Genomic DNA, 17,343 nt, shown 5'->3' on the forward strand with positions numbered 1-17,343 from the left:
TTGAAGTCTTTACTTCTTTGAAAGCAGTAAAGAAGTCTTGCAACCTTTCTGGACCCGTGGAATCTGCTGTAGGCAGCCTTCATATATACTTTTTCCCGGGGTAGTGGCTTTAGTACTAGAATTACCAGAGTCGCCCCTACAAAGCTTGGTCGTCCGGAGCCCCGCCCCCAGGTGTCTGGTAGGCCCCTCAGACAGTCACGTGTTGGCGGCTAGCCAATCAACGGGGGGCTAGGCGGGGCTGGATAGACCTAGATGGTCAGAGGCAGCCGAGTAGAAGGTCCAGAAGATCCCTTACGGTAGCCTCATGTCGTGCAGTGGAACGGGTCCTGAGCAGCGCCAGCCGGCGTCAGAGGCGGACGCCACTGCCAGGACCTTCCAAGCGAGCGGTAACTTTTAGGGCAGCCGGGACTCGCTGGGACGCAGAGCTCAGCCCTCCTGCCCTAGGACGTTGTCGTCCGTATCCCCAGGTCTGCGCGCCCACCCGGTCAGGCCCGAGCCCCAGAGAGACACACCCGTGATGGGTGGCAGGCTAATTGGAGCTGAGAACAGGGTCCCTTAGCTCACTGAGCCAGACGGGGCCGAGGGGGTGCCTCCGAGCTTGGGCCTGCTGGTGGATGAGACCCACTGGAGAGGTGGACAGAGAACTTTGCTGACTGATCTTGACTCTTTGCCCTCAGAGCATCAGCATATCCGCTACAACCCGCTGCAGGATGAGTGGGTGCTGGTGTCAGCTCACCGCATGAAGCGGCCCTGGCAGGGGCAAGTAGAGCCCTCAGTCCTGGAGACAGTGCCCCGCCATGACCCCCGCAACCCTCTGTGTCCTGGGGCCACACGGGCCAATGGAGAGGTAAGCCTCTAGAGCCTACGTCTGCAGGATGGACCAGGGGAAGTAGCTCTCCCTTAGAGTTGCCCCTCACACACAGAGTAGTGGACCTCCTTCTGGGTCTTATCAAGTCTTTTTGACCCCAGAGTGGGCCATCCTCAGCCTCTGTAGGCTGAGCAGCCATTGAAGGCCACCAGATGCCTGGTGGTGTGGGGCAGCGAATGCTTCTAGCCCATCCTTGTCTGTAGGTGAATCCGCACTATGATGGCACTTTCCTGTTTGACAACGACTTCCCAGCTCTGCAGCCTGATGCCCCCAATCCAGGTAACCTGGCTCTAGCTGCTGTTGGGGGGAAGAGAGGCTGGATCTCTTATGGGGACTTCTGTTGCAGAGAGTGATACCCCTTTATTTCAGGACCCAGTGATCACCCTCTTTTCCAAGCAGAGGCTGCCCGAGGTGTTTGGTAACTATGGATTTCCTCTCTTGTAACCTTCAACCCAGGGCCTAGACCAAGCACTGGGGTTGGGCCCTGCCTCTAGCACATCCAAGCCCTGTATTTTTGTCATCCCTCCCTCCCTCACAACTTAGTAAGGTCTTGTGTTTCCACCCCTGGTCGGATGTGACGCTGCCACTCATGTCAATCCCTGAGATCCGCGCTGTCATCGATGTGTGGGCCTCAGTCACAGAGGACCTGGGTGCCCAGTACCCTTGGGTGCAGGTCTGTGAGGTTGCCCACTCCCCTGGATGAGAGGGTGGTGCAGCTTTGGTTCTGGGAGGTGGCATTCCTCTTTCCATGGGGTGTGGTTTCGAAGGGTTGACTTGGTGTCTTTTTGGCTACTAAACCTCCCTACCCCTCCCCACTGCCTGATAGATCTTTGAAAACAAAGGAGCCATGATGGGCTGTTCCAACCCCCACCCCCACTGCCAGGTAGGTGTGTCAGGGGCTTGCTGCATTTCTAGATGGAGGCTAAGCCAGCACTGTGGAGAGGGGAACTGGAGTTAAGAGATGGGACAGAGGGAATACACTAGTGATGTGGAGGCTTGGAGCTGAATGACCTGCCTTTTTTCCTCTCCTCCTACTCCTTGACAGGTGTGGGCCAGCAGTTTCCTGCCAGATATTGCCCAGCGTGAGGAGAAATCTCAGCGGGCCTATCAGAGTCGGCATAGAGAGCCCCTGTTAATGGAATATGGCCACCAGGAGCTGCTCAGGAAGGTGGGAGAAAGCTAGGTACCCAAGGAATCCCTAATCTCACCCCAAAAGAGAGAGGTGTGTGAAGAAGGGTGGAAGGTAAATAGCAGAGATACTTGCTATTTAACTTCAGAGATACAGCAGTAATTTAAGGAAAAGTAATGGTGACTTAAATTGGGTGATAATGATGAAGGTGGTGAAAAGCCATTAGATTCTGGGTACCTTGTTTCCTTCTGCTTCCCTTGCTTATTTACTACTGACCCCTAACACCCGCCTTGATGGCCTCATCTCCATTTGGTCTGCTCAGGAACGTCTGGTCCTAACCAGTGAGCACTGGTTAGTGCTGGTCCCCTTCTGGGCGGTGTGGCCTTTCCAAACGCTGCTGTTGCCCCGTCGGCATGTACTGCGGCTGCCTGACCTGACCCCTGCTGAGCGTGATGGTGAGTCTCCCAGCTGGGACTTTGGGGTCAGGCTCTGGATGGGGGTTACTCCGGTAGGGCCAATATGTAGGCCCCAGGCTGACAGTCAGGCTTTGATTCTAGATCTTGCCCTCATCATGAAGAAGCTCTTGACCAAGTACGACAACCTGTTTGAGACGTCCTTTCCCTACTCCATGGGCTGGCACGGTGAGGCTTTTTGAGCACCATATCTAGCCCTAATATCATTTTTGGGCTCCTGTAGCAGGCCTTTGAACTCTTGCTGGAGGAAGTGAGGAAGTGTCCAGAACAGGGCTGCTGGGACTGAGGGGGAGCAGGGGCTTGGTGAAAATATGTCCTGGTATACTTTCCAATGCTTGGTCTGCTCTCTGGCAGAGAATCCTGGGAAATGTAGTTTTCAGGTATCTATCCTGGTTGGCGGGTAGGGGTGCAGAACTAAGAAAGATCCATCTCCAGCCATCTCTGCCTTCTTCTTGTCAGGGGCTCCCACAGGATCAGAGGCTGAAGACAACTGGGACCACTGGCAGCTGCATGCTCATTACTACCCTCCACTCCTGCGCTCTGCCACTGTTCGGAAATTCATGGTTGGCTACGAAATGCTTGCCCAGGCTCAGAGGGACCTCACCCCTGAGCAGGTCAGGACCCAGAGCACTTTAGGTCCCATTTTCTTTCCCATTTTCTCGAAGGATCCTAACAATCATGACCCCAAGAGCCCCGTAACCTGGGCATTTGTAAGGACTCAGGAGCTGCTCAACTCCTCCATCCTCTAGTTATTCCAGCTGTTCTTATCACCAGCCTCCTGGTCCCACAAGCCCTCCCTCAGTGTCTCCTAGGCACTCAGAACTCTATACCACCATTCCGGGCAGCTCTTACCTTCCTTATTCCCTTTCAGGCTGCAGAGAGACTAAGAGCACTTCCCGAGGTTCATTACCGCCTGGGACAGAAGGACAGGGAGACAGCAGCCACCACCTGACCCGGCTGACCCCAGAGCCTTCCACCTGAGAGAACCAGGGCATAGGGTTTGGGCAGATGTGGAATCAATAAAACTGTGCTTCTCAAACTTTAATCACATATTCTAATGCCAGAGGAGTGTGAACTCTAACCCTCGGGAGTCGGTTAAAGGCTGGAGGCACAACTCCAGCCACAACTTTTCTTTGCCTGTAGATGTGCAAAAACTTAAGGATGAAAATCTCCCTCTCTAAATCTCTGAGGAAAATTAATACTCAGTGTTATGTCTTGTCCATGGATTCTCTTATTCCTAGAGTAACAAAAGCATTTCAGTTTAAGAAAATGTTAAAAAATCCTGTGTTCTTGTTTGTGGCTGAGGCTTTGGAGAAGGCCAGAGGCCGCCTCACTACCACCCCTAGAGTGTCAGCTCACCAAGCCTGGGCCTGAAGGTTTGGTGGGGAGCTGGTGAACAGGATCCTGGTCCCAGTGGTCAGTGGCCAGACTCTGGGCTGCTGGCCAGAACCCTGGCTTTGTGAGTGGCTGCAGCTTGGCTCTGCTCCATCCCACAGGGGCTGAAGGAGTGGGTAGGGAACGTGTGCATGGCTTTGTGTCCTTGCCTCCTCCAGACTACCGAGCATGTATGTGCAGGCTCTACACAGCTCTTTTGCCCCTGTGTCTTGGTCATTGCACCAGGCAAAACCCAGCTCTGACAGAAAGGGGCTGCCGGAGCCAGGAGCCCCAGGGCCTGGAGGATGGGATGGTTCTTGGAGTGACCCTTGGTCTACCCTCACCCCTCTGGACCTGTTTCCTTGGTAAGACTATTACTGTGTGGGAACAACTGGCGTTACAACCCAGGAGACTTGACGCCACCTAGTGTCCTCCAGATTTTATTAGGTGAGGACAGGGCTGGGGAACAGTGCAAGGATGGTCAGAATGCCGTTTCCATTTTTCTCTTAAGGGAATTGAGTCTCTTGGAGGGAAATCACACAAGGCCAGATAGTGGTGACCTGGCCCAGAACCTAGGTTGCCTGCTTTCCAGTCCAGGGTTCTTTCTTTCTTGAGACCCTGGGGGAAAAGGACCTGGAACTTGGAGTATTACCCTGGTCTGGAAGGAGGCATGGTACACGTGTTTTCCTTAAGCCCCCAGTGACTGGAGAATGGGTGAGGACTCTAGATGCGTGGTTGTTTCTTAGGGCACACGCACACACATGCCTAACCCTATACCTTTGATTCGGCTGCACTTTGGAATCATCTGGGGAGTTTTAAACAATTCTGATTGATGCCTAGGTCTAGCCTCCAGAACTAATGATTTAATTGTTTTGGAGTGTGGCTTGGCAGTTTTAAAACCACAACGTCCAGCCAAGTTTGAGAACCAGTGTCCTACACCATTCTTCCTTATTTGGACTCGGGCATCTTCTACTTGTCCAGTCACCTGTCCATTGGCTCCTGAGCCACTGGACTTAAGGCTTTATTTTGGACAATAAGTTGGGGGAGGGGCCTGAGAGATTCCAGTCCTGCTGTTCCAGGAGGACAGGCTGTCAGGCAAGAACTCAAGAATCCAGTCCCGGACTCTGTCCCCTAACAGCCTCCTCAGTCCGGACGGGACAGGAAGTGTCCGGCAGAGGTGGGGGAGGAGGTGATTGGCAGTTGGAGGCTCCAATGGGCCACCCCCTCCCCCTATTTCACCCCTCTCCTTCCATTGGTGCCTGGGCGGAGCCACCCCCACTTCGGGGCCCCAGGGCAGGAGGGAGTAGAGGCCGGGGCAGAGGGCGAGGGCGGAGGGCGCTGGCGGCTGAGGCCGCGGAAGGTGAGACCTGGGCCTCTGGGTGTGTACGCGGAAGCCTTGCCAGGAGAGGGCCGGGCAGGGTAGTGTAAGGTGCAGGGCTCCGTGACTGATGGATTGTCAGTGTGAGTGTGAGTGTGAGTGTGAGGCCGAGTGTGTGATATCTGTGTGAGGCTCTGCAACTATGTCACTTGTTGCATCTGTTAGCTAATGTGCTAAATATGTCACTGTGCGTGCAGCTGTGCAAGGGGTTATGTGTGTATCTGTCACGTGCAGTATTTGGTGAGAGATTGTGTTGGTGTGTTTGTGTGTGTGAGAGCCTGTGACCACATCAGGGAATGTTTGGGGAGGTCTCTGTGGGGTTTAAGATTGTTTCTGTCAGTGTGAGTGGGCGGCTGGGTTTGTGTACGCCAATGTGTGACTTTAGTAGTACAGCAAGACTGAGACTTGTACTGCGTGTGTGTCCTGTGTCCTAACTGTGAGATGGTGTGGGAGCGGAGCTGTGTTTATGTCTGCGGGTCCCACTGCAATAGCCAATGGGACTGACCCAGCACCCTTGGCTTCCCCTCCTTTCTGGGCTCAAGAATCCCTGTCACTGGTGCACTGCTTCTTATTTTCTGTTTTACCATCTGACTCAGTTTCCTTATATTTCTCTTTCTCTCCCTACTACCATCTTCCTAGAGCTGTGGCTCTCTGAGTCTCTTCACAGTTTTGTCTCCCCAGATACGTGCGGATCTGCTTTTCAGTGCTGCCTCTCAGGTTCGCTGCGTCTCTGTCTCTCTCTGTGCTGCTGTGCCTGACTCCCCTCTTCCCCTTTGTCTTTTTGGCTACCTGTCGCCCTGGAACAGTGATGGGATGCGGGATCTGCCACGGTAAGAGCTCCCTGGAAGAAGGGCTTAAACCACCACAAGGAGTTGCTTTTAGGAAGTGTTATGACCCCGTCCCAGAGGTGGCATGCTAAGTGTGTGTGTGTGTGACTGTGTGAGTGTGTGGGTATGTGTAAATGTAAGTGTCTGAGTGCGAGTGAGGATATCTAAGGATGTTGGTGTGACTACAAGTGGCTGTATCTGAGAGTGTGTGTCTGAGGGTAAGTGTGGGTCTTGTGTATCTGGCACCAAGGGACTGAAGGCATTTCCTGGTGCTGGGGCCCAAAGAGTGGAGGGGGAGGTGAGAAATGGCTGGAACATCCAGGGGAGGGGAAACTGGACTCTTTGGCTTTTCTTTATATCCCCCAACCTGGGGCCTCCCTTCCCCTCAGAACAGAGCCAGCTGTGCCCTAAGGAAATCTTTGCTGGGGAGTGAAAACAGTGGGAGCACGAGTATGTATCTGACTTTTTCACTTGATTGTGTCCATGTTTGTTCAAGGAGAGTATCTTTTTGTTGACTGTGCCTTGTGGGTCCACCCCGTGACTGGCTGTGTTTGGCTGTGTGGAAAACGTAGGGAGTCTATCACTGATAGGGACATAAGCAGCCCTCCTTTCTCTCTCACTAGCCCTGGCTGTGCCTGTGGCTTCCTTTCCAGCCTGGGGGGAGGCCTCTTCCCTTCCCAGAGCCTTGGATGGGAGGAGGGTTGGAGGGGAGGAGGGAGGAGAATGGAGGGGGGGGAAGAAGGAGGGGAGAGGGGGCTTGGCTATGAGTGGCTGAGCTCCAGGGCTCAGAGGGGCGGGGGCAGGGAAGGGGGAGGAGGGGATGATTCTGGGGTCTCAGAACTGTGGAGCTGAGACGGGTGCTGTAGCTGGTGGGAGGAAGTCTTGGAGGCCATGGACACTTAGCCACTGGGATCACCGAGGTAGGGTGGGGCTGAGTAGGGTAAACGTGGCTGCGGGGCCAGGGGAGAGCTAGACACTCAACAGATGCACAGATACATGGAGGCCCCTGTTCTCCTCTACTGGGAAGGGGTCTGTACTTACTCTTCCTCTTCTAAAGCCTTCACCCAGCAGGGCCCTGTCTCCATCTGCCCCTTCTCCTGTCCCCATGTCACTTCCCCACTTCTTCCTTCTGCTTTCCACCATCCAGAACCCTGCTCTCCTAGCACTCTCCTAGCCCACTCCGAACCCCATACACACATGATTGACTGCTTCCTGTGCCTTCCTGAGTTCCTGCTGCCCCCAGCTCAGCCTTGATCTCACTGAGCCCCCACCTCCTCCCAGTCTTGATCTCTGAGTCTCTCCTGGTCCTGTGGACCCCAACCCAGGCCCCTGTCCCTGCAGACTCCCAGTTCCTCTCACCCTCCTCTCCTTTCCCCGCCACCCTGTCTCCATCTGCTGGCTCCCCGCCTACCCCTAGCCTCTGGCAGCAGCCAGGGCATCTGGATCTGCTTAACTCTACAGCCTCAGCCTGCACCCTAGTCCCATCCAGCCTTGTCGGCTTGAGACCAACAAGACTCCGGTGTCGGCCCAGATGTGTGGCCCGAGGAGCCAGAGCAAGGAGCCAGGCAGGCCCAGGCGAGAAGAGGCTTGGCAGCCAGAGCAGAGCTAGGCCCCGTGGCAGTACAGTGTGGGCTTAGACCCACCGTGACAGCTCCAGGGTGATGAGGGCTGCCTCAGGGCAGTCAGAGGCAATGATTAGCTCTGGGCCAGGTGGACACGAGGATTCCCAACAGCTGGATTGGAGGAGTTAATAGGAATGACTGAGCTGGTGCTGGCACTTGGTGCCAGGGGTGGGAGCCAAGGGTGGTGCAGGGGGGTGGTGCTGGCACAGTCTGTTGCCTCCGGCTTTTGTTCTGGGCCCTAAGCCCAGGGCTGAGATGGAGAGTGAGGGTGCATGTTTTTATGTGGATGTGTGTGCACAGCATTCTGTGTGTATGTGTATACATGTGTGTGCACATGTGGGTACAGCACTCTGTGTATATGTGTATGTGTGAGCATGTGTGTGCCGGGCATGGGGGTGTGTAGTGGAAAGGGGGAACTTAGATAAGATCCCCCAGTGAATTCTGATATTCTTACCCTACTTGTTACCTCTTTTCCTTCCAGAAAGCCCCAGTTTAGAAGAGAAGGAGGCAGGCTTTAGCCTCCCATCTTAGGGATGGGGGATTGCTAAAAATGCCTCTCTCCCCACAGATGAGCAGCAGCTGCTCAGGGCTGAGCAGGGTCCTGGTGGCCGTGGCTACAGCCCTGGTATCTGCCTCCTCCTCCTGCTCCCAGGCCTGGGGCCCCCCAGGTGAGAGCCCCGATGTATGACCCCAACTCTAACTTGTGACTTGCCACCCTTGCTGTGGTCCCCATACCACATCTAACTGTGACACCAGCCCCCTCCCTGCCTCTGGGAGTTGCCAACCTGGCAACATCCACTCTACCCTGCCCTCTGATCTCTGTCTCCAAATTATAATGTGATACTCTGACCCAGCGATCCTACCCAGGGCTTAAAAGTCTACTTCTTACCCTGTCACTCTTACAAAGTGGGGATTTGGGGAGAGGGAAAGGAAGAGCCTGCCCTCAGAAGTGCCCTCTACAGGGGTCCAGTATGGGCAGCCTGGAAGGCCCATGACGCTCTGTTGCCCTGGAGTGACTGCTGGGTAAGTGTCCCACTTGCCTGTTGGGATGACACTCATGACCCTTTCTTGACCCTGCCTGGTCCTCATACCCCTCCTGTCCTGTCCCCTGTGCCTGTAATCCTCACCTCTCTATCTATCCTAACCTTCAAATCATCTTTATTCAGCAGAAAATCTCAACCAACATGTGTTGAGCAACTGCTAAGTGCCTGGTCTGTTCTAGGCCCTGGCATATAGCAATGCACAAGCCAGGCAAGATGTCAGGCCTCAAGGAGCTTATATCCTGATGGGGCAGACAGACAATAAGCAAATAAGAATCTTGCCAGGTGGTAATACCTGCAGGGCAGAAAATCAAAGAGAGCACCCCGGGAGAGGATAACTGAGTGGTTCCTTTTTATTGGTAACCAGGGAGGATCTCTCTGATTTGTGAAGGTCAGGGAGGAGGCAGGGAAGCACAAGTTGAGGTGGAAGCATTCCTGACAAAGGTCAGTGCAAATGCCCTCAGTGAAAATGACCTCAACACTCTTAAACAGAAAGAAGACTAACTGGACAGGACAGGAATGCAGTAGGTGAGGGGGGAGAGGGAGGAGCTGAAGAAGGAATGGAAGGGAAGGGCGAAATCACTAGGGGCTTTGTAAGTCAGCAAAAGGAGTTTGGGTTTAATTGCAAGAGCAGTGAGAAGCCAGTGGAGAGCTGTGGCATGGTCTGACTTTAAACCTCCCCTCTGTCTATCATCACTTTGTCTTACCCAGGGTCCCTGTGTCTTGGTTTCGGGATGGGGAAACAAGGCTGCTCCAAGGACCTGATTCTGGGCTGGGGCATGAACTGGTCCTAGCCCGGGCAGACAGCACTGATGAGGGCACCTACATCTGCCGGACCCTGGATGGTGCAGTTGGCATGGTGACCCTGCAGCTGGGCTGTGAGTTGGGGCTGGAGTCTTGGTTGGCAACGCTGAGACATGGGGCTCTTGAGGGAATTAAGGTCCTGAGTAAGCCCTCTGAAATGGGAAGACTGAGGGCTTCTCAGTCTCCAGCTATACCCTCTGCCTCTAGACCCCCCAGCCCGCCCTGTTGTCTCCTGCCGAGCAGCTGACTATGAAAACTTCTCCTGCACTTGGAGTCCCAGCCAGGTCAGCGGTTTACCCACCCGCTACCTCACTTCCTACAGGTGTGTGCATGATGGGGTGTGTAGGTCTGTACATTTGGGAGTGCTGGCACAGTGTGGGGTAGGAGGCTGGGAGGAAGGTCCCGAGGAAGTCCTTAAAGAGAGGGAGGACCCTTTTTTTCCTTTCTGACCTCAGATGACTCCCTCCCTACCAGGAAGAAGACAGTGCCAGGAGCTGATGGCCAGAGGTAGGACATGAAGGAGAGCCTGGGGGCTTCGGCTGGATGCCACAATGAGTATTTCCCAAGCCTGAGACCACATCCTCTCTCCTAGGATGAGTCCATCTACAGGGCCTTGGCCATGCCTGCAGGACCCCCCAGGGGCTTCATGCTGTGTGGTCCGTGGGGCAGAGTTCTGGAGCCAGTACCGGATCAACGTGACCGAGGTGAACCCCCTGGGGGCCAGCACACGCCTGCTGGATGTGAGCTTGCAGAGCATCTGTGAGTACCCACCCCTAGAGTTCCCTCAAATCCCCATCACAGAGACTCCGCACAGACTCCAGAGTATAGCGGTCCCAACACAGAATTGCCCAGAGCTCCCAAACAGTTTCTTCCCAACATAGACCCCCATTTTGGCACACAGATGGCTCCTGTGGAGACTAAGAAACCAAACTGATCAGAACCCAGGAGGCAGGGTTATATCAGCCTCTAGAGGCTGCTGCTACTACCTTCTCCCCATAAGTCCGTCCTAGCTTCCAGCCCCAGAGCTGCCTCTCTGCTTAGAGGCCCTGTGCTGAAGGCAGCCATATCTGAAGACCTACCTGTCCTTCCTTCCCTGTCCAATGGAAGGAAGCCCTTATGGGCCCCTCCTTCCTCTTGATCTGTGCATGGGATGGGGCTCTAAAACTATGGCTCCAATTTGGACTAACTCATCTTCTTCCTTGGACAGAAAGCAGAATCACTCGTTAATCCACTCAATAAACCTTTGAAAAACCTGTCCCCAGATCTCAGCTTATTTTATGAGGATGATAGACAGGTCTTGAGTGCTGATTTTGTGTCTCTGCTACCCTCAGTGCGTCCTGACCCGCCCCAGGGGCTACGGGTAGAGTCAGTACCTGGCTACCCCCGCCGCCTGCGTGCCAGCTGGATGTACCCTGCCTCCTGGCCCCGTCAGCCCCACTTCCTGCTCAAGTTCCGGCTGCAGTACCGTCCAGTGCAGCATCCTGCCTGGTCCACGGTGAGGCCTGGAGTGTGGCCCAATTTGGGGCTGTGGGTTCTGTCTCTGGTTTTTCTGTTCCTGGGTGTCCTGCATGGATTTCTGGCACTGGCACTGAAATGAAGCCTTGTCACCTCTGCATAGAGAGGCTTCTCCACGGGTGCTGGGGTTGCAGCAGGGACCCACAGACCAAGCCTCTGCCCTGTGGGGCTGTGTAACTCTGATGTAAGCCTATCTGTGGGAAGGCAGCAGTGGTTTGTTACAAATGACTTTTCTAGGAAAAGAAGCGTCATGCTTGCTTCGGCAGCACACATACTAAAATTGGAAAAGAAGTATCTTTCACCCAGAGGCACATCCGCATATACCCAGACACAGAACACTCATACCCAGATAAAGATATTAGTGCATTCCCACCTCTGGAGATTCAGAGATGGGCTGTGTCACGTCTGGGGAGTGGCTACCTCAGATAATAATCAGTATTTGCTGAGTGCTGTCTGCATACCAGGCACTGAGCTACACACCATACGTGCATTATCCCATTTAGGTGTTTTCACCTCTGTTTTACCAGTGAAGAAACCGAGCACAAGAAGCCCAAGGTTACCCAGTAAAATCTGAACCCAGGCAGTCTGACAGCACAGCTTCTCCCATAACCACTCAGTACTCTTGTCTTCCAAACACTAGGTGTAGACCTGATACTAGTCACCCTACCTGAGGCCCAGGTGACTCTGTCAGGCTGGCAGGGACAGGATAGGGAGAAAGGGGTGCTGTTTGCACACTGGGACTGGGGCACAGGTAAGTTTGGCATTTACAACTTGGATAACTCAGTGATGGTGATGAACCATCTTCCCTGCCAGGTGGAGCCAGCTGGGTTGGAGGAGGTGATCACAGACGCTGTGGCTGGGCTGCCCCATACCGTGCGGGTCAGTGCCCGGGACTTTCTGGATGCTGGCACCTGGAGCGCCTGGAGCCCCGAGGCCTGGGGGACTCCGAGCACTGGTGAGAGACAAAGCTAAGGGAAAGAGCAGAGGCACCATCCCTCAGCACTGCTCAGCTGGACAGGTCAGCATGAACAGGGCTGCGTGGCACATGCCACACCCACCCAGGCCTGGCAATTGCTGTCCCAGGCTTTAGCCTTGGATGCCTGCAGCCCTGTCCTAGCTTGAGCCCTGCCCTTCAGCCTGCATCCCTGCTACATCCCCAGAAACTGGCCCTGTCTTTTCAGGCCCCATTTCCTAGGTGCCTTGTGTCTCAGCCAGGTCCTGGCCTTTGCCCCATGTAGACAATTCTCCTCATGTCTTGCCTCTCTGCAGGGCCTCTGCCAAAGGAGATAACAGCTGAGAGTGAGCCACACATGCAGTTGGTGGAGGAGCCTCCGGCAGACAGCCCTGCTCCGCCAAGGCCCTCCCTCTTGCCAGACCCACAGCCACTTGGTGAGCTGGGGTAGATGGGCAAAGGTGGTAGAGGATGGGGAAGTCTCAGAGAGAAGGGGGCACTGAGTTGGTCAGGCTCACAGTGGTATGTGATCCCCGCTCAGTTCACAGGGACCCCTTGGACCAGGTGGCTGTGATAGCATCTTTGGGAATCTTCTCTCTCCTGGGACTGGCAGCGGGGGCACTGGCACTGGGGCTCTGGTACGTTACTATCATTGGTGTTGCAGCCTCTGGTCTCACATGGACACTGACAACCATAGATCACATCCTTTCTCGCCCATCATGACTTCCCACTGAACATGTCTGCTTCTGGAACTACTTTCCCATCTTCTGCACAACTTTGTGATTCTCACTGATTCCTCTCCTGATTCTTTACTAATAAATGCTTTTGGAGGGGACTGGGATGCCCCTCATCATCAGGAAAACAGCTGCCTTTTTGCTCCAGGCTGAGATTGAGACCAGATGGGAAGGATGGACCCCAAAAGCCTGGGTTCTTGGCCCTGATTCCAGTGGACAAATTTCCAGGTGAGTAAAACTTCCAGGAGGTTTGAACTTGGAGACATGTGCTCTCATCTTAGGTGCCTGGGTTAGGAGCCAAAGACTCCGGTCATCCTAAGGGTATTGGGCGGCAGAGCTGGGTCTCCTCCCTCATACTCAGGGTCTCTAGGCCGAGATCCAGACCTACTGTCTCCTCCTGCTTGATTTACTTTCTGGTTTTTCTAGGAGCCCCAAACCTGTAGAGGACCCAGGAAGGCTTCAGCTAATTTCACCTGTAACTCTGTCTTGCTGGTGTGGATGGATGGACAGATAGAACCCAGACAGGACAGTGGAGCCTCATGAGGGAAGGTGTCTCAGCTGAAGTGTTTTTGGAGCCCATTTCTATGAGAGTGTGTTCCAAACTTACCAGTTTACCAGTGGATTGTGTGTGGATGTGTGGATGTGAGGTAGGGAACATGTATTCTCTGTATGTATGTTTGTAGTAGGTACCTGGGGAGTGTGTGTAGGTCCTTGGCTCTTAGCCTTGCCCCTGGTGGGGGTTGTGAAGTTGTGAATAAAGAGAACGAGGAAGTTCTTCTGTTTATTGACGTGTCTCCCACCTTCAGACTCAGGACTCACAGGAGAATGCATAGAATTTGGAGATCACAACCAGAGACTGTTGTTCAATGCTGCTTTATTATTTTGGCTATTAGGGGTCCCGACCCACTTTCCCTACCAGCCCAGAATTCAGGTTGGGAAGACTGCCCTGGAGCTTCCTCCCTTGGCGCTCAAACCAGTGAGCCAGGCTGCTGTTCTTGGGGTGGATGCAGACGCTGTGTTGAGACGAGTGAAGCCTGGGAAAGGAAAGGTCCAGAGCCACGGTAGTTTGGATATTAGGTTAGGGTCCAGGAATTAGGGGTAGAGGCTAGCGGACAACCTGAGTTGGCATCAGAATTATCAGTTGGGGCTGGAGTTGGGGTCTACATCAGGGATTGGGACTGAGGCCAGAGTTACAGGTCTGTATCAGGGGTAGGGTCAGAGCTTACACGTAAGCCCGGAGGTGACAGTCTCAGTCAGCCTCCTGCAGTTCCACTTGGGTGACCTTCCTCAGTAGCGTGTTTGAAAGTGTCTGTCCGGAGAGCTGAGTGCAGCAAGTAGTGCTGGATGGCAGTAGCACTGCTAGTGAATAATGGGGCCACATGTTCAAATGGTTCCAGACCCCAAACCCCTCCATCAGACAGCTGGCAGCTGGCCTTCCTGGGCTCCCTTTCCCTCCATCCCATTAACCCAGATCCCTGACCTTCTAGACCCCCAAGCACTCACCTGCTGCAGGGTCTGGGGTCAGAGGCAACAGCAGCAGCAGGAGGCTGATGATGGGTAAGGGCCCCTTCATGCTGCTCAGCCTGGAAAGTTCCTTCTTTCTCCTCCCTACCTTTTATCTGAGTGCCTTTTACCTGGGGCACCAGGTGAGTCAGAGGCAGGTGAAGATGTATTGCTCATTCTGTGACTCTTCTGGGCTCTAGCTGCCACAGATACCTGTGCCATAGAATCCCCTTCCTCTTTTGGGATTGCCATTTCCCATGGACTCCAAAGCCCTGGGCAGAGAAGCTGGCAGGAGGGGTAGTGCATGATGTGGGGCCTGAAGGTACAGTGACTGAATAAGGGCAGCCAAGGGTCCTCAGTGATATCCAGGGATGGACATTCATACTCATACCCATAGCTATGCATTCACAGTCACACCTCAATCACTTGATCACCTTCACATGGTCAGACAACCATAGACAGAATCATACAGCCCTGGTTAAGCTCAAGCCTCACTCCCACATAGTCATTTCAACAATATTCCAGTCATACTAGCACACACAGATTCTGGTGGGGGTGTTGTGGCTGGGGTGGAGCAGAGGGCAAGCCAACACCAACTTGCTTTTATTGTTCCCTCCCCACTTCCTGCAGTAGCCCACTTGTCTTATCAGGAAAAATTGATGGGAATGGGTCCCTAAAGCAGGCACTTCTGGCTGAGGCAGTCTTGCCTGGGGCCAGTCACATTCAGAGAAGCTGGGGGAAGGACCTTTTTGGTGGTATTGGGGGTAGCTTAGAGATGCTGAGGTGGGGGCTGCTCTCCCTAGGAAGCCGAGACAGGGCGGAAGGGTAGGGTGGGTAGGGAGGGCAGATGAAGGAAGATAAAAGTTCTTTGGTGCCACTTTTCTGCTATCAAACAGATAAAAGGACCAACCAATTTTATCTTTTGGTTTTTGCCTTGTCCTGTCCCTGAAATGCCAGCTTCTTGCTAAAAGGGGCCTGGAGTTTTCAAGCTCAGGCCATGGCTTATTTAGGCATCAGACTCAAGAGCTCAGTTACTTCTCTTTGTTCTATTCAAATTCCAGCCTGTCTCCACTGTGGGCCTGGAGGAACACTCCCTTTCCCCACTCAGGTTCAGCAATACCCATTAACAACCCCTACACCCTCTGCATTGCATCTGCTTGCTAAAGCCCCAACCTCCCACCTACCTCCTGTCCCTTCTCTCCTAATCCCACACCCAACCATCGCTCCCCTCTTCCTCTCACCTTCCCTGTTCCAACGCAAAGCTCCTCCTGTTATTTTCAGGAAGCTGGGAACTGCTGCCTAGGGCAGGGGCAAACTACTTAATTTACTGTCCCTGACATCTTGAAGAATTTCCCACTCCTGGTCTGGGGACTTCATCCCCCCGAGTCCTGCTGTGTGTTTGAAATGTAAACTGAGCCATAACCCAGTAATTATAAATTCTTATTTGGTTGTTGCAGGGGTGCCTTCTGCAGCATTTTCCACTGTGCTACCTTCTGTGGGTCAGGACTTATCTTGAGATAGGGACTCCCACCTTTGCCAGCATCTTGTTCTGCTGCAGGAATGCTGAAACAATCAGGAGAGGCCATCAGTACCAAGAATAAAAACTAGTCCACCTCTCCACCTCTCAGGCTGAACCACTGGAGCTTCTCCCTCCTGTCCAGGGTGAGGCTTGAGGGCCCTTCCCTGGAGTTTCACTTGGGGATACTCAGGAATTCTGACAATTTCCTGGTGAGGTACAGGCCCAGGGCTGGACAGGGCTGAACCCCTTTTGATGGGGTTCTTGATCTAGACATTGTGATAAATGGCTTAGGACCCTGGATCCATTTTTGAAGGTGGCCACAACCCAGAGACATCTTGAACTTCTAGTACCAGAGCCCTTAGGATCTCTCCCACCCTCCAGTCTGGACTTGTGCTCCAGAGCTTGGGTGCAGAAATTGAGGTGCCATTGTCTTGTCACAGCTCTCCATCAGCTGTCTGCCTGCCACATACTTTGTGGTCTCTCCTAGACCAGACAGTCCGGTGACCTGAGAAGGCAAGAAATGAATTCTTCCGGGGGTGTACCCATCTTTCCCCTTTGGCTTCTCCATAGATAGGGCTAAATCTCCTCAGCTGCAACCTGCTATTGTTAGTTAGATTTGGTCCCAACCCACATACTGGCCCTGTCTCTTTAACTTAATCCTTTAGTGCTCTTTTGGGTTCTGGAGTCAGTCCCTAACTGAAAGGCTCCCTGGCCCTGAGTTTAGCAGATAGTGGGCTTACTGGGTGACAAGACAGAAAGAGATGATAGGGAACTATGGTCTTGAGTTCTTCTAGGGAGGTAGCCCTAGAACTGCTCGGTGGGTTGATACTGTCTTTAAACTTGGGATCAGCCCTGGCTGGTGTGGCTCAGTGGATTGAGTGCCAGCCTGTGAACCAAAGGGTTGCTGGTTTGATTCCCAGTCAGGGGCCTTGCTTGGGTTGTGGGCTGGGTCTCCTGTGGGAGGTGGGTCCTCAGTGGGAGGTGCATGAGAGGCAACCACACATTGATGTTTCTCTCCCTCTCTCCCTCCCTTCCCCTCTGTAAAAACAAATAAATAAAATCTAAACAAACAAACAAACTTGGGATCAGACTGGAGGAGCTGGAAGTTGGGGTATTAAGTATAGGAAAAGATCTCAACAGTCCCAAGTCACGCCCTTGTGGCAGGCTGAGAGATGCAGCTTCAAGGACTCTTCCCCTCCTTCCACAGCCTACTTCCACAACTCTGGGCTCAAGATATTTTAGATCCACTCCCAGGAAAAAAGATTCTGGCAAAGTCTTGGCTAGGAGGAAGGTGGTAGCAGAGAACCTGGGTTGTGAAAACAACAATGTGGGAATCAGGTTGGTAGTAAGACCAACCCAGGACTATTTAGTTCCCTCCATACAGGCTTCTCACAGTAAGTGATGTTGTGGGTGTGGGCGGTACGGGTGTAGAGGGTGAAGGGCAGTCAATGATAGTAACGAGGGCCTGACACGGATGAGGGTCCCTAAGTTTAACAGGATCTTGGATATGGAAAGGCACCCTATTGAGAAGAGAAGCCCTGTCAGTTAAGGATACAGCCAGCATGGAGAGGGGCTCCCAGCTCAAACGGCAGCAGCGGCGGCGGA

The 17,343-nt window shown here is 53.6% G+C and overlaps 2 protein-coding genes across 6 annotated transcripts; one reads left to right on the forward strand and one right to left on the reverse strand.

Moving 5' to 3' along the window:
* The first annotated feature begins 242 nt into the window (after nt 1–242).
* Nucleotides 243–13,490, forward strand: GALT (galactose-1-phosphate uridylyltransferase). Of its 5 annotated transcripts, XM_037035729.1 has the most exons (22): nt 254–386; nt 678–847; nt 1,072–1,147; nt 1,238–1,286; nt 1,412–1,541; nt 1,695–1,751; nt 1,914–2,036; nt 2,320–2,452; nt 2,555–2,638; nt 2,930–3,084; nt 8,240–8,339; nt 8,634–8,694; nt 9,423–9,589; nt 9,723–9,837; nt 9,990–10,022; nt 10,108–10,274; nt 10,847–11,010; nt 11,844–11,985; nt 12,300–12,419; nt 12,524–12,620; nt 12,865–12,944; nt 13,143–13,490. In XM_037035729.1, the coding sequence occupies exons 1-22, from the start codon at nt 305–307 to the stop codon at nt 13,157–13,159; spliced, it is 2,322 nt and encodes a 773-aa protein (XP_036891624.1). In that variant the 5' UTR covers nt 254–304; the 3' UTR covers nt 13,160–13,490. The 5 variants fall into 5 exon arrangements, with proteins under 5 accessions (XP_036891628.1, XP_036891624.1, XP_036891625.1 ...); XM_037035730.1 differs by lacking the exons at nt 254–386; nt 678–847; nt 1,072–1,147; ... (5 more) ...; nt 2,555–2,638; nt 2,930–3,084 and adding an exon at nt 5,133–5,204; XM_037035732.1 differs by lacking the exons at nt 254–386; nt 678–847; nt 1,072–1,147; ... (5 more) ...; nt 2,555–2,638; nt 2,930–3,084 and adding an exon at nt 6,030–6,052.
* On the reverse strand, nt 13,296–15,454 carry CCL27 (C-C motif chemokine ligand 27). Its single transcript, XM_037035735.1, is given in 3 exon segments — nt 13,296–13,750; nt 13,943–14,075; nt 14,220–15,454. Coding segments are annotated over 3 exon segments (348 nt in total). The 5' UTR covers nt 14,290–15,454; the 3' UTR covers nt 13,296–13,605.
* Nucleotides 15,455–17,343: the final 1,889 nt, after the last annotated feature.

This window comes from Sturnira hondurensis, unplaced genomic scaffold (assembly GCF_014824575.4).
Source record: "Sturnira hondurensis isolate 20B ecotype Veracruz unplaced genomic scaffold, ASM1482457v3 Scaffold0022566, whole genome shotgun sequence".
NCBI classification, from domain to species: Eukaryota; Metazoa; Chordata; class Mammalia; order Chiroptera; family Phyllostomidae; genus Sturnira; species Sturnira hondurensis.